We start from the raw sequence: 16,447 nt of genomic DNA on the forward strand, positions 1-16,447 counted from the left end.
GACACCCAGTCTCAGCCACACCATCTGCCATCGTGGAGTTCAGCACTCTCCCCTCGGGGTGCAGAGATTTCAGCCAGGCAGAGCAAGTAGAATCAAGCAAGGTCCTAGAATGACCTGTGGGGGAAGGAAACACACTTTCATGTTCCAAGTCCAGGTTGGCTGTTAGGACAATAGAACTACCAAGATGTAATTTGTTTATTCAGATAATTATTGAACAGTATCAGGCATTGGATATGGAGCAGACATCTAGATAGATATGTTCCCTGCTCTCGTGAGGTGTATGGTCTAAATCAGGGCTTAGCAAACTTTTTCTACAAAGGGTCTAATCATCAATATGTTCTGCTTTGTGGAAGTACAGCTTCTGTCACTCTGTTACACCAGCTCAGCTCCACTCTAGCTGCTACAGACAATATGCAAATGAATCACTGTGACTGTCCCAGGAAGACTTTATTTATGGCTGGACTTGACAAGCAGAATGTAGTTTGTCACCTCCTGGTTTCAATAAATCTTCTCAAAATGTGGTTCTTGGATCAGCAGCATTAGCATCATATTGATGCTTGTTAGAAATGGGATCCTTGGGCTGCACTCCAGGCCACCTACCTTGGAATCTGCATTGTCAGAAAGATCCCTGGGTGATCCATATGAACCTTAAAGCTTGACAAGCACTGGGACAGGGGAAAAGAAATGAAAACTTTTAAAACATTTTCTTGGTGTATCTCCCCTAGAGGAAGATCAGGGTGCCATGAACATATTGCCAGAAGACTTTAACCTAATCAATCCAGAAGAAAGTAGCATTTAAGCTATTGCCTGAAAGACAAGATGCAACCATGAGTTACTCCATTCCCCGATGAAGGAGGAGGTGTTTGACAACCTCAGTGCTTACAGGAAATATTTCAGGAAGTTTACTCATCATTTTATAACGTATGTTTATCTAATTCCAAAACCAAGCGTAAGTGACTTTCAGTAAAAAACACAACGCAGTAAGGAAGTTATAAAGGCAGTATAAGAGTGTAGATCAGGAACCATAAAGGGAGGAGTTTGGTCACACCTGTAACCTGGGATACGATGCCAAGTATTTAAACACATGTTCAAATTGTTACATTCAACAGAAATGAACGAACGACTCTGTCGGATTGCTTATATAAGTTTCTAAAAGCTGACTTTCAATTTTTTATCATGGACCAGCAACAGACGTTCCTGGATCAACACAGGCCCAGCACGGAAGCAGCACTGGTGCGCTGTGCAGACGTGCACGTGCGCTCAGTCGTGTTGGACTCTGTGTGACCCCATGGACTGCAGCCCGCTGGGCTCCTCTGTCCATGGGACTTCCTAGGCAAGCATACTGGAGTGGGTTGCCATTTCCTACTCCAAGGGGTCTTCCCAACCCAGGGATCAAACCCGTGTCTCCTGCATTGGCAGCTGGAGCTTTACCACTGAGCTATATGGGTGTACTGTGCATACGTCTCTAATTGAAAATCCCTGGTGGAGCAGTAAAATGATATGGTAGTAAAAGTCTAAGACGAAAGGTCAGAAATCTTGAATTTTTTTTTATTTTTAGATTTAATACAGCTCCACTTTTTTTATATTAGATTCAGTTCAGTTGCTCAGTTGTGTCTGACTCTTTGCGACCCCATGAATCCCAGCACGCCAGGCTTCCCTGTCCATCACCAACTCCCAGAGATCACTCAAACTCATGTGCATCGAGTCCGTGATGCCATCCAGCCATCTCATCCTCGGTCGTCCCCTTCTCCTCCTGCCCCCAATCCCTCCCAGCATCAGAGTCTTTTCCAATGAGTCAACTCTTCACGTAAGGTGGCCAAGTATTGGAGTTTCAGCTTTAGCATCAGTCCTTCCAAAGAACACCCAGGACTGATCTCCTTCAGAATGGACTGGTTGGATCTCCTTGCAGTCCAAGGGACTCTCAAGAGTCTTCTCCAACACCATAGTTCAAAACCATCAGTTCTTCGGTGCTCAGCTTGCTTCACAGTCCAAATTTCACATCCATACATGACAACCAGAAAAACCATAGCCTTGCCTAGACAGACCTTTGTTGGCAAGGTAATGTCTCTGCTTTTGAATTTGCTATCTAGGTTGGTCATAACTTTCCTTCCAAGGAGTAAGTGTCTTTTAATTTCATGGCTGCAATCACCATCTGCAGTGATTTTGGAGCCCAAAGAAATAAAGTCTGACGCTGTTTCCACTGTTTCCCCGTCTATTTCCCATGAAGTGATGGGACCAGATGCCATGATCTTAGTTTTCTGAATGTTGAGCTTTAAGCCAACTTTTTCACTCTCCTTTCACTTTCATCAAGAGGCTTTTTAGTTGCTCTTCACTTTCTGCCATAAGGGTGGTGTCATCTGCTTATCTAAGGTTATTGATATTTCTCCCAGCAATCTTGATTCCACCTTGTGCTCCTTCCAGCCCAGCATTACTCATGATATAGTCTGAATATAAGTTACTAAGTAGGGTGACAATATACAGCCTTGACATACTCCTTTTCCTATTTGGAACCAGTCTGTTGTTCCATGTCCAGTTCTAACTGTTGCTTCCTGACCTGCATACAGGTTTCTCAAGAGGCAGGTCAGGTGGTCTGGTATTCCCGTCTCTCTCAGAATTTTCCACCGTTTATTGTGAACCACACAGTCAAAGGCTTTGGCATAGTCAATAAAGCAGAAATAGATGTTTTTCTGAAACTCTCTTGCTTTTTCGATGATCCAGCGGATGTTGGCAATTTGATCTCTGGTTCCTCCTCCTTTCCTAAAACCAGCTTGAACATCTGGAAGTTTACGGTTCATGTACTGCTAAAGCCTGGCTTGGAGAATTTTGAGCATTACTTTACTAGCGTGTGAGATGAGTGCAATTGTGTGATAGTTTGAACATTCTTTGGCATTGCCTTTCTTTGGGCTTGGAATGAAAACTGACCTTTTCCAGTCCTGTGGCCACTGCTGAGTTTTCCCAATTTGCTGGCATATTGAGTGCAGCACTTTCACAGCATCATCTTTCAGGATTTGAAATAGCTCCACTGGAACTCATCACCTCCACTAGCTTTGTTCATAGTGATGTTTTCTAAGGACCACTTGACTTCAGATCCCAGGACATCTGGCTCTAGGTGAGTGATAACACCATCATGATTATCTGGGTTGTGAAGATATTTTTTGTGCAATTCTGTGTATTCTTGCCACCTCTTCTTAATATCTTCTACTTCTATTAGGTCCATACCATTTCTGTCCTTTATTGAGCCCATCTTTGCATGAAATATTCCCTTGGTATCTCTAATTTTCTTGAAGAGATCTCTAGTCTTTCCCATTCTGTTGTTTTCCTCTATTTGCATTGATTGCTGAGGAAGGCTTTCTTATCTCTTCTTGCTATTCTTTGGAACTCTGCATTCAGATGCTTATATCTTTCCTTTTCTCCTTTGCTTTTTGCTTCTCTTCTTTTCAAAGCTATTTGTAAGGCCTCCTCAGACAACCATTGTGCCTTTTTGCATTTCTTTTCCATGGGGATGGTCTTGATCCCTGTCTCCTGTACAATGTCATGAACCTCCGTTCATAGTTCATCAGGACATTCATAGTTCAATCTCCGTTCATAGTGCAATCTGTCTATCAGATCTAGTCCCTTAAATCTCTTTCTCACTTCCACTGTATAATCATAAGGGATTTTAGGTCATACCTGAATGGTCTAGTGGTTTTCCCTACTTTCTTCAATTTAAGTCTGATTTTGGCAATAAGGAGTTCATGATCTGAGCCACAGTCAGCTCCTGGTCTTGTTTTTGTTGACTGTATAGAGCTTCTCCATCTTTGGCTGCAAAGAATATAATCAATCTGATTTCAGTGTTGACCATCTGGTGATGTCCATGTGTAGAGTCTTCTCTTGTGTTGTTGGAAGAGGATGTTTGCAATGACCAGTGCATTCTCTTGGCAAAACTCTATTAGCCTTTGCCCTGCTTCATTCCATATTCCAAGTCCAAATTTGCCTGTTACTCCAGGTGTTTCTTGACTTCCTACTTTTGCATTCCAGTCCTCTATAATGAAAAGGACATCTTTTTTGGGTGTTAGTTCTAAAAGGTCTTGTAGGTCTTCATAGAACCATTCAACTTCAGCTTCTTCAGTGTTACTGGTTGAGGCATAGGCTTGGATTACTGTGATATTTAATGGTTTGCCTTGGAAACGAACAGAGATTATTCTGTTGTTTTTGAGATTGCATCCAAGTACTGCATTTCAAACTCTTGTTGACCATGATGGCTACTCCATTTCCTCTAAGGGATTCCTGCCCACAGTAGTAGATATAATGGTCATCTGAGTTAAATTCACCCATTCCAGTCCATTTTAGTTCACTGATTCCTAGAATGTCAGCCTTCACTCTTGCCATCTCCTATTTGACCACTTCCAATTTGCCTTGATTCATGGACCTGACATTCCAGGTTCCTATGCAGTATTGCTGTTTACAGCATCAGACCTTGCTTCTATCAGCAGTCACATCCACAGCTGGGTATTGTTTTTGCTTTGGCTCCTTCCCTTCATTCTTTCTGGAGTTATTTCTCCACTGATCTCTAGTAGCATATTGGGCACCTACCAACCTGGGGAGTTCCTCCTTCAGCATCCTATCATTTTGCCTTTTCATACTGTTCATGGGGTTCTCAAGGCAAGAATACTGAAGTGGTTTGCCATTCCCTTCTCCAGTGGACCACATTCTGTCAGACCTCTCTACCATGACCCACCCGTCTTGGGTGGCCCCACATGGCATGGCTTAGTTTCATTGAGTTAGACAAGGCTGTGGTCCAGGTGATTAGATTGACTAGTTTTCTGTGAGTATGGTTTCAGTGTCTGCCCTCTGATACCCTCTAGCAACACCTACTGTCTCACTTGGGTTTCTCTTACCTTGGAAGTGGGGTATCTCTTCAGGGCTGCTCCAGCAAAGCACAGATGCTGCTCCTTACCTTGGACGAGGTCACCCTTCCTGACCTTGAATGTGGAGTTGCTCCCTCGGCCCTCCTGCGCCAAGATAATCTAATAATATAGTAGATTATTTCTTTTTAATTTTTGAGTATAGTTGATTTATACTGTTTGTAATTTTATGTTTATAAATGTAAAGTTATGTCATTAGTTTCTGTTGTACAACAGTGATTCAGACATATACATATATCTTATTTACTCCTTCCCAAATTTTCTCGTATATATTGCTGACTATTGAGCAGAGTTCCCTGTGCTATACAATAGGTCCTTGTTGATTATGGATTTTATATAGAGTGTACATGTTAATCCCAATCTCCCCCCACCTTTCCCCTTTCATAACCTTTCATTTGTTTTCAAAATCCATAGGTCTATTTCTCTTTTGTATCATTTTTTAGGCTCGACATATAAGTGATACTATATGATATTTATCTTTCTCTGACTTTATTTAGTATGATTATCTCTATTACCGTGTTGCTGTAAATGGCATTATATCATTGTTTTTATGGCTGGGGAAACATTCCATTGTATATATATATATACCTCATCTTCTATATCCATTCATCTGTTGATGGACATTGAGGTTGCTTCCGTGTCTTGGCTATTGTAAATTGTGCTGCAATGAATATTGAGTGCATGTATCTTTTCAAGTTATTTTCTCTGGATGTATACCCAGGAGTTGGGTTGCTGGATCATACAGTAAGTTCTATTTTTAGTTTTTTAAGGAACTTCCATACTGTTCCCCATAACAATTGTACTGATTTACATTCTCACCAACAGTATTGGAGGTTCCCTTTTCTCCACACCCTCTCCAGCGTTTATTGTTTGTAGACTTTTTGATGATGGCAATCCTGACTGCTGTGAAAGTGAAAGTGAAGTCACTCAGTCACTGCTATAAGGTGAAGCCTTATTATAGTTTTGACTTGCATTCCTCTAATAATTAGTGATGTTGAGCATATTTTCCTGTGCTTTTTGACCATCTGTATGTCTTCCTTGGAGAAATGTCTATTTATATCTGCCAATTTTTTGACTGGGTGGTTTTTTTTAATATATATTGAGTTTCATGTATTTGTATATTTTGGAGATTAATCTCCTATTGGTTGCCTCTTCGTTTTATGGTTTCTTTTACTGTGCAGAAGCCTGTAAGTTTGATTAGCTCCCAGTTGTTTCGTTTTGCTTTTAGTTCTAGTGCCTTGACCTAAGAAAACATTGGTATGATTTATGTCAGAAAATACTTTACCTATGTTCTCTTCTAGGAGTTTTATGGTGTCATGTTTTATATTTAAGTCTTTAAACCATTTTGAGTTTATTTTTGTATATGGTATTAAAGAATGTTCTAGTATCATCCTTTTACATGTAGTTGTCCAGTTTTCCCAGCACCACTTATTAGAGAGACTGTCTTCTCTCCATTGTATACTCTTGCATTTTTTTGTCATAGGTTGACCATGGGTGTATGGGGTTATGTTGAGGTATATTCCTTCTATGCCCACTTGCTGGAGAATTTTTATATTAAATGGGTGTTGAATTTTGTCAAAAGCTTTTCTGCATCTATTGAGATGATCATATGGTTTTTATTCTTCAATTTGTTAATGTGCTATAATGCACTGATTAGCAGATCTTGAAAAATCCTTGCATCCCTGGAATAAATCCCAATTGATCATGGTGCACGATCCTTTTAATGTGTTGTTGGATTTGGTTTGCTCGTCTTTTGTTGATGATTTTTGCATCTTTAGTGTTCTTGCCTGGAGAATCCCAGGGACGGGGGAGCCTGGTGGGCTGCCGTCTATGGGGTCGCACAGAGTTGGACACGACTGAAGTGACTTAGCAGCAGCAACAACAGGGCTTCCCTGGTGGCTCAGAGGTTAAAGCGTCTGCCTGCAATGTGGGAGACCTGGGTTTGATCCCTGGGTTGGGAAGATCCCCTGAAGAAGGAAATGGTAACCCACTCCAGTATTCTTGCCTGGAGAATCCCATGGGTGGAGGCGCCTGGTGGGCTACAGTCCACAGGGTCACAAAGAGTCAGACATGACTGAGCGACTTAACTTTTGCATCTATTTTCATCAGTGATATTGGCCTGTAATTTGTGTGGGTGGTATCTTTGTCTGATTTTGGTATCAGAGTGATGATGGTCTCATAGAATGAGTTTGGGAGTGTTCCAATTGTTTGGAACAGGTTCAGAAGGATAGGTGTTAGCTCTTCTCTAAGTGTTTGATGGGATTCGCCTGTGGAGCCATCTTGGGAGACTGTACCTTTCTAAGCATCTGTCCATTTCATTGGCATATAGTTGCTTGTAGTAGTCTTCTGTGATCCTTTGTGTTTCTGTGGTGTCTGTTGTAACAGGTATCCTTCTTCATTTCTAATTTTATTGATTTGAGCCCTCCCTTTTTTTCTTGAGAGTCTGGCTAAAGGTTTATCAATTTTTTTTATCTTTTCAAAGAACAAGCTTTTAGTTTCATTGATCATTTTTATAGTTTTCATCTCTATTTCATTATCTCTACCTTAATCTTTAAGATTTCTTTCCTTCTATCCTTGGGTTTTGTTTGTTCTTCTTTCTCTAGTTGCTTTAGACATAAAGTTAGGTTGTTTCTTCATGATTTTTCTGGTTTCCTGAGGTAAAATTTCATGTGTATGTTTGTGCTCAGTCGTGTCCAACTCTTTGGGACCCCATTGACTGTGGCCCACCAGGCTTCTCTGTCCATGGGATTTCCCAAGCAAGAATACTGGCATGGAAATGAATACATTTCCTGCTCCCAGGAATCTTACCAACTCAGAGATTGAACCCGTGTCTCCTACATTGGTAGGCAGATTCTTTACCACTGCGCCAGATTGGAAGCCCAAGATTGTATTGCTATAAACTTCCCTCTTAGAACTGCTTTTGTTACATCCCATAGGATCTGGATCATCGTGTTTTCATTGTCATTTGTCTCTATGTGTTGATTTCCTCTTTGATTTCTTCAGTGATCCACTGATGGTTTAGCAGCATATTGTTTAGCCCGAACATCTAGGTCTGGACTCCAGCTTTGTTACTTACTAGTCTGTAACCCTAGCCGCATGACTTGACCTCTCTGAAGCTCAGTTTCCTCATTTGTAAAATGAGGATAGCAGTGACTGCCTCGTAAGGCTTGTAAGTGGACTGAATGGATCAGAACAGAGCCTGGCACCTAGGAAGTGCTTTAGGAGTCTCTGTTGTTATTGCTGCCATTGCTATTCTTGGCCTCGTCTGTAGATGGGTCACTTTCAGCCCCGGCATCCTAAGATTCTACAACCTCAAGTCACAATTCCAGCCCCACCTGGCCGAGGGACTTTAGTGTAGTCAGTCACCCCATCTGAGACGTTCAAGCCACCTGTGTGAACATGGAACTAAGAGTGAGTGTCTTTCTCAGTCAGCTGGAGAGGGAGAAGCAAGGTAAGGTGCTCAAAGAGACAAAAACCAAAGCCTCAAACGATTGCTAAACACTAGTATCAAGGAGACTTTACCACTTTGGTTCTTCTTAAAGCCACCCTGTCAAGGGCATAAATGGTTGATGTTTTGGGGACTCAGAGTCTGCCCAGGAAACAGAGCCCTCTCTGTTGAGCCCTCTCCTTCCCAAATCTCCTTCTCTGAGAAATAACTTCATCAAAAACTGATAGCAGAAAAGCCCTTTAAGTATCACGGGACTGGAGTGGGAAGAGGTGACCTGAAGCCCCAGAGCAGCAATGGAGTGGACCCCAGCCCTCAGACAGAGAAATGCAAGGTGCAGTGTGTCTAAGAGCACCAGAGTCTCTTTCAGACTCCCTACTAGTCATCTGGGCAGAAAAGCCAAAGGTTGGAGCTTCTTGGTTGGATGAAAGAATCTGGGTCAGCATTGTTATGGCATTATCCAAAGATGGGACTAAGGGCTTGGAGTGGTTGAGGAAGAAGCTTTGAAAACTCAGGGGCTAGTTGTGCCACTTCCTAGCTCTGAACATAGGCACGGGATAAGGGATATATCAGAGCCTCAAATTCCTCGTCTGTAAGTAATGTTAAATAATATTTAATAATATATAATATAGTACTATTATATTATTAGCAATAACATTATCTTGCTAGGTTGTTGGGACAAATTATGTATATTGCATATCTACTAATGTGCTGTGTGCATGCTGAGTCATATCCAATTCCTTATGACCCCATGGACAGTACCTTGCCAGGCTCCTCTGTCCATGGAATTTTCCAGGCAAGAATACTGGAATGAGTTGCCATTTCCTTCTCCAGGGAGTCTTCCCAACCCAGGGATTGACCTCCTGTCTCTTTCATCTCCTGCATTGGCAGGTGGATCCTTTACCATGCCACCTAATGTGCTTTATACTAATATACTGTTACCACACACCCCTCACAAATAGAAGCTCAAATAATAACTGTAGTATTAATAATATGAATGTTAATATTACTACTAGTAGTATAATAATAAACAGAGAGCCTCTTAAAAGTAATGCTGGCCCAGTAGTTAGTGGATGAGAATACTAGCTTGAACACAAACCTGCTGAATGATTCCTTACATTAAAAACCCTTTACCCCTCTGTGCCTCAGCCACATGGAGCTGAGTTCTAGTTCTAATGCCAGGACCAGCTGTTATTGTGACTTTGGTCAAGTCACCAAACCGTATCACAGTATGTTAGACAATACTTGTGACCCAGCCCTTCTCCAGTGAGGAGGTCTTGAGTGGAAAGATCTTTAGAAAGCATAAAGCAACACTTCAGCATAAGATTTTATTCTTCACCCTCGGAGTTGTGTGACCATTAGGAAAGGGTTTTGAGGTCAACCTCCTCATGAAGTTCTCCTCCCACCAGCCATCCTGCCCACGCTCCAGTCTTTCCTCTTGCTGCACTACTAACCATAACTACTTGCTGCCTTTTGGTTTCACGGGCCATGGTCTATATACTACTATTCCCGTATGAAAGGTGGCAAGATGATGTTCAGAAAGGTTAAACAATTTGTCCTAGGTCACGCAGCTAGTACATGACAGAACCGAGGATTCAAAGCCAGTCCTCCCTGCCTCCAAAAACCACCATAGTACACTCTACAAGTTGATAGAATTCCCTTCAGGTCCTGAAGAAGGTTAGTAGTAATAGTAATAGCAGAATCTAAGGATGAGAATTACCTCTAATCCTTAGATAACGCTGCATGTAACAAGTGAGGGAACTGAAGCTCCAAGTCCGAGCTGTTATTTGTCAGAGCTCCTAAGCAGCGTCTGGTGATGGCTGCCCTCGGGTCCTCACTTCCAAGGCCATGCTCTCTGCCCACAGTGTTATGTCAACTTGCTCTTCTGGTACCAGTTCTTCTGCGGTTTCTCTGGCTCCACCATGATTGACTACTGGCAGCTGATCTTCTTCAACCTCTTCTTCACTTCCTTGCCTCCGCTTGTCTTCGGAGTCCTCGATAAAGACATCTCTATGGAAACACTCTTGGCATTGCCCGAACTGTACAAGAGCGGCCAGAACTCCGAGGTAAGGGGATCGGGCAGGCAGAGGGACTGGGAGGTGACTCTCAGCTCGGCCCTGGAGGTGTCAGAGGAGGAGTGCTGGGCCGGAAATCCTGTGTTCTGGTCTCCACTCTGCCACTTACCTCCCATGTGACCCAGGAAGTCTGCTCCCTGTCCCTGGCCTGTTTCTCATTTGCTGTTGAAGGTGATGGACCAGGTGGATATTTTTCTTTTTAGTCATTTATTAATTTTATCACACATTAATATGGGGCTGTGCTAGTGAAAGGGGAGGCAGGCTTACAGAAAGACTGCATCACTTTTACCTGATCTTTGCAGGCCTTCAACAGAACCCCCAAGGCTTGGTTTGGGAATCCCTGGGGCTAAAAGCCATCAAAATAGTTTCTTAGAAGGCACAGAGGCCACGCTGATGCCCTAAAGGATTTGCGAAGGTCCTACAGCAGGCAGTCTGACCAGCACAGACAGGCTGGGAACCTGGATGCAGGAGGCAGAGAGGGAACCTGATGGCCTCAAAGGAGGAGCTCTGGGAAAAGGGATGTCGCTATGCACTAGGGTAGCTCTACACCTCAGATAAGGAGGGCAAAGCCAGATGGGGTGCTTGAGAGCTGGTGAAACTTTGTGGACAACCAGTGAAGAACCAAGCCCCATATTCACCCAGAGATAGGTGGAGAACAACTTAGCAACCCCAGCACTTCAGGCGAGGGAGACGTGGAGATGACGCACTACATCCTGGGCCCTTCTCATTGTCCCCTTCCCATAGGTGAGTTGGCTGCATAATGTATCCCTTTAGTATCTAACATTAAAAAAAGTTAATGTAGCAGAAACATACACTGTAAATGGTTTCACTGTTCCCAGGGAAGGAAGCACAAAATGAGAATGCTCATCTCCGAAGCCACTGAGCTGTCTCTTGGGAACTCGTGATCCTGGGCTGTGACTGAGAGTTCCTTTTCAGATGCTATTCAGAATCTCTAAACTTACCAAGTTTGTATTAGTGCTAGTATTAATGATCATTATCAGCCAAGCCCTTTCTAGGTACTAAAGCACAGTTGTATTTAGACCTCTTGAAACTCAAGGAAATCCAGCCAGTGTTGTTTTTATCTACTTCCCATGGAAGAAGAAACAATTCCCAAAGTGGTTTAGTGACTTTCACTAAGGTCGCACAGGCCTGGAACTTGACTTGAGGTCCCGAGACTCCCAGGTCTATGCTCTTGATCATTCCATTGTATTGCCTCTAGGGTAAGAAACATTGTAAGTGCCATGTTGTCTGGCCCAGCCACACACAAGAAAGCTGCTTACAAGGAACAGAGGCTTGCTCGGATGGTGGTAACTATCGATGTGTTCTTTCCTGGTAGTGCTATAACCTGCTGACTTTCTGGATCTCCATGGCAGATGCATTCTACCAGAGCCTCGTCTGTTTCTTTATCCCCTACCTGGTAAGGTGTATGTTCCCATTCTAACCATACAAGGGTAGAACTGGTCCCGTTAATATGAAATCCCAGACAAACAGTATCTTTCTGGACACTTCAGAGCAGAGGCTCCAAATAGGAGGCCTGCAGACTCCACCCTACCCAGCATATTCAGAAAGTCAGAATACTGTACCAAAACATCTTAATTTCTGCCAGCTTTGGAAAAATTAAAAGCGGTTATTACACTGGGTCATGGCAAAATCCAGGGTTGACTCACCACTCTGCTTAGATAGGGCACCTGTTCTCTAGTTTGTCATAGTCCCCACCATGCCCTTTTGTGTCATGCCCAGCCATCTTCACTCGCTCATTTACTGCTTCTTACTTGAACATTGAAGGTATTTGAGTTTACACCTCTTGATTTGTATTTATATTTGTGCTTCCAAGTTCTGATAATAAGAGTTACTACCTTACCTGAAATAAAACAAGAATACAGGGAGCACAGGATACCAGCCCCATCTCAATTCAGTTCCCCAGTTTAAAGAGTGAGAATGTATGTAGCATAGGATATCTGTATTCTTCCCAGACAAGGAGCTCAGATGTAGAGTAATTTGTGCCAGGAAAACGGTAGTGTCTGCCTAGTCTCTGGATCACATTCTTTTGCAAACAGCAACATGATGGATATTGAGGAGGCAAGCATTTTGTGCTTTCTCAGAATTTCCTGGTTTACAATATCCTCCCTAGTCAGGCCTCTTTTGCCCTTACTATGTGATCAACAGACTTACCATTTAGGACTATTTTATCTAGGATGATTTGGACTTTTCACCCTCAGTTCTGGCCTCTGCCTGATCTGCCTTTTCTCTCTCCTTTCAAGAGAACAATTCCCCTTACTACAGTCTCAGCTGATTTCTCATCTCTACTCCCAAAGTGCCTTGTACTTGCTTCCATTTTAGCATTTACACCCTTAAACTGTACCACATTTGTCCTGCCTAGCAGACTCTAAACACCTTGAAAGTGGACACAGGAGTATCTTTAGCAGTTGGCTTTGTGCCTGGTAGGTACTCAATTTTTTGTTTACTCATTCTGCAAAGCTCTGGGATACTCTTCATGGCTTGCTTTGCAAATGCATTTTGAAGAGTTTAGTCCTATCAACTCACTCCTCCTCCTATCTGTCCGTGGAGTCAGTTCCACATGACGGTAGCTGGACAGCTTCTCCCCATCCCTTCCCCTCCCTTGACACCTGCCTTCATTGATGCTTTACAATCACTTGTCCAAACTAAGGCCTTCAGTCCATGGGCACAGCTGACACGGCCTGTTTGCTCCCACTCTGCAGACCTACAAGGACTCTGATATCGACGTTTTTACCTTTGGGACACCCATCAACACCATCTCCCTTGCCACAATCCTCTTGCACCAGGCAATGGAAATGAAGACCTGGGTAAGTGCTCCCAAGTCCTTTGGGCCTAAAAATTGTTTTCCTCTCCATCGACCGCATTCAGATTTGAGCTGCTTTTCTTCGTATCATTGATCCACTGAATACACACATGCTGAACTTGTACCTATGGTCCACTTTGATGGGGATAAAGAAGTAGAGAAGATAAAATTGCTGGCCTCAACTTGCTCACCATCTAGTCAGGATGAAAAAACTAAGACTTATAATACAATGAGGCAGTGTATTGCCAAAACAGGTACTTTCAATTTCAAAATTCATGGGTGTTTGAGAGACAAGGAAAACATCTGACTGACCATACTTGAGGCAATGTTACAGAGGAGTGCTGTCCATTTAATTTGGGGGTAAAAGATTAGAAGACTGTCTCCACATAACATATCTCGAGTATGTCCAAATATCACTTTTTAGTAATTCAAAATGGTAACGCTAGCTTTCTTATTAAATTCGACCAGTCAATGATAATTATAAAAAAAAAACAGAGCTTAAAATTACATGCCAGGTACACACCTATATGATTTTAATGTACTTTCTTACTTAACTTCCCAAAGCCCTTTAGATAGGATTTTTTTTTAGTTAGATATGATTGACACAGCATTGGATAAGTTTAAACTGTACAACATAATGACTTGACATACACAGTTGATCCTTGAACAATTTAGGGTTTAGGAGCACCAATCCTCCACACAGGGGAAAATCCACGTGTAACTTTACAATTGTCCCACCATATCTGAAGTTCCATATCCGCAGATTCAAGCAACAGTGTATCGTGCAGTACTGTCATATGTATTTAGTGGGAAAAAAAATCTGTGTATAAGTGAACTTATGCTGTTCAAACCTGTGTTGTTCAAGAGTCAACTGTATTGCGAAGTGATGGATGTTTACTAAACTTATTGTGGAAATCATTTTGCAACATATGCACGTTAGGTATTGTTTTTTAATTCTCATTGTACAGATACAAAAATGAGTATAAAGAGGTTAAACTTTCCCCAAGCAGTGCAAGACAGAAGCAAGCCTAAACCCAAGCTGGCTGACTCTTGACCTTTTAACCTCTGTGCCAATAGTGTGATGAGGTAACAATGGGTTCAGGGAGACCACTTTATGGAAAGAACCATTTCAGCTTGGCAAAAACCAAATCTTTCTGCGACCATTTGTATTAAATGTTTAGAAACTTCCCTAAGTAGGCTCAGGGTATTCTCAACCTTCTACACTGGAACTCCTTCCCTTCCCCCTACTGTCACAAGCTAGACCAAGCAGTGGCTGATAACAGCCACCCAAGGGGGCTTCCAGATCACAGAGTTCCCATCTTGAAAACCCCTTAGTTCCAATTCATGCCATGACAGATCGAACAAAGTGATAAAAACAAAAAGCCCAGTCAAGCTTAAATAAATTTCTTTCAGAACCACCAGAGAAACCACTTAGTTTTATCAGAAACTGTGAAGAAAGCAGTCATAATTTTAATACTAGGAACTGAACCAAGCTAAGGAAGTATTTAGAACTCTTGAAAATGCAAAAAGTTTGTCACTGAAACTAAAAATGCAATTTGTGGAATCCACTCTAGACTGGACACTGGCTAAGAGTACACTACCAAAATTGGAAAGTACTGTGTACTCATGCAGAATGCCACATAAACATGCAAAAGTACTCAAGAGGAATGATATTTGGAATACGTGGCTCCAACAGCCACATAATAGAAGTCACAGAATAACAAGGAAAGAATGCTTAGAGAAGTACTGAAGAGGTCATCACTGAGAACGACAATCAGAATAAATCTGGATATAGTGCCTGGTAGTAAAACTGTACAGTATAAAAGAAACAGTCTTAAAATCTGCCAGAGACTATGGACAAATTACCTGAAAATTACCAGCAATTAAACAATAGAAACCAAAAAAATAGTGGAGCAATTATCTTCAAAGACTTAAGGCCAAAAAGCAAACAGTTACACTGTTTGTACACTATCACTACACTTAAGTGATAGTTCACTTAAGACTGATTAATAAGATTCCCAAGGGAAGGACACCCACCCAACCAGTGGAGAAACACTGATTTTAATTCTCTAAGAGGGCCACGAAAATCTCCTGGGTCTTTACTATATTCATTCAGTCAAGAGAAAATGATTTATCAAACAGAAGAATCAAAGGCAAATAATACAGCTGTATGTTTGCTTTTTTCCCCTTCTTACCTGTATATAACATGTTTCTGTCCCTTCTTAGTAGCCTGTGGTTAAAAAAAAAAATGACATTTTTAGATAAACTCTATAAGGTCTACCACCTATAGACCCTCACTAAAGGAAGAAAGAAATATCCAAGAACCTGAAAGAAAATAAAAGCTAAAACTGCAAGAAACAACGTAATGGTAAGGAAAGGCTATTCAGTAGGTAATTCATGCTGAAGTCTTCATTGTATGAATAGGACGAGAAATACACAACCATAAATTGTTCCATAAAAGTCTAATTTATTTAGCACCTCCTAAACCTTAAAGTATCTTAATACTTACAATTATTAAAAACTTAAGATTAAACATATAAAGGAGATGAAAGAAATTAGAGGAATATAGGAAACTATCAATTCCCCAGGCTGTAGGGAAGAGGAAAAGGTAAGAACAAAGAAAATGATGGCCAGAAATATCAGACAGGACTTTCTCATCCCGTGAATATGAAGAGAAACGGAAAAAATTACAATTCTAGAATGATGTTTTTATAGAACTCTATCAAAACAGACACAGATCAAGCTTTGAATAAATTACCATACTTGACCTAATGTAGTTAGCCCTAATATATAAAATCCTGCTCTAAACAAGTACTAAATATGCATCTTTCAAACACACCTGACCATATACCCAAAATTTAAAGACCAAATTCTAAATCACAAAGGAATTTGAAAGAATCAGTATCATAAAGAACCTATTATCTGATAGTAATGCATTTAGATTAATAAATACAAACAATGAAAGTACAGCCTAACATGCGTGGAAATTTAAACATGCACATCTAAACATGTCATTCAGGAGGTCAAAAGTCAATCATGATGGAAATTATACTTATTGCTGCTGAATGACTATAAAAAATATATATGCAAACTTGTGGGATGCAGCTAAACCTTTTACTATTAAAAACAAAAAGATTAGAGAGATTAAGTTAAAATTTCAACTTAAGAAACTTTAAAAAAATACCATGTAAACCTAAAGAAA

The 16,447-nt window shown here is 41.4% G+C and overlaps 1 protein-coding gene across 1 annotated transcript in view; it reads left to right on the forward strand.

The window, feature by feature from the left end:
* ATP10B (ATPase phospholipid transporting 10B (putative)) overlaps positions 1-16,447 on the forward strand; it is a 325,005-nt gene that overhangs the window by 292,792 nt on the left and 15,766 nt on the right. The window contains exons 19-21 of the mRNA XM_040239470.1: positions 10,215-10,415; positions 11,761-11,841; positions 13,145-13,249. Coding sequence (XP_040095404.1) covers positions 10,215-10,415; positions 11,761-11,841; positions 13,145-13,249 — 387 coding nt within the window. The remainder of the gene's footprint in view (positions 1-10,214; positions 10,416-11,760; positions 11,842-13,144; positions 13,250-16,447) is intronic.

The sequence above is a fragment of the Oryx dammah genome, unplaced genomic scaffold (assembly GCF_014754425.2).
Source record: "Oryx dammah isolate SB20612 unplaced genomic scaffold, SCBI_Odam_1.1 HiC_scaffold_5, whole genome shotgun sequence".
NCBI lineage: Eukaryota > Metazoa > Chordata > Mammalia > Artiodactyla > Bovidae > Oryx > Oryx dammah.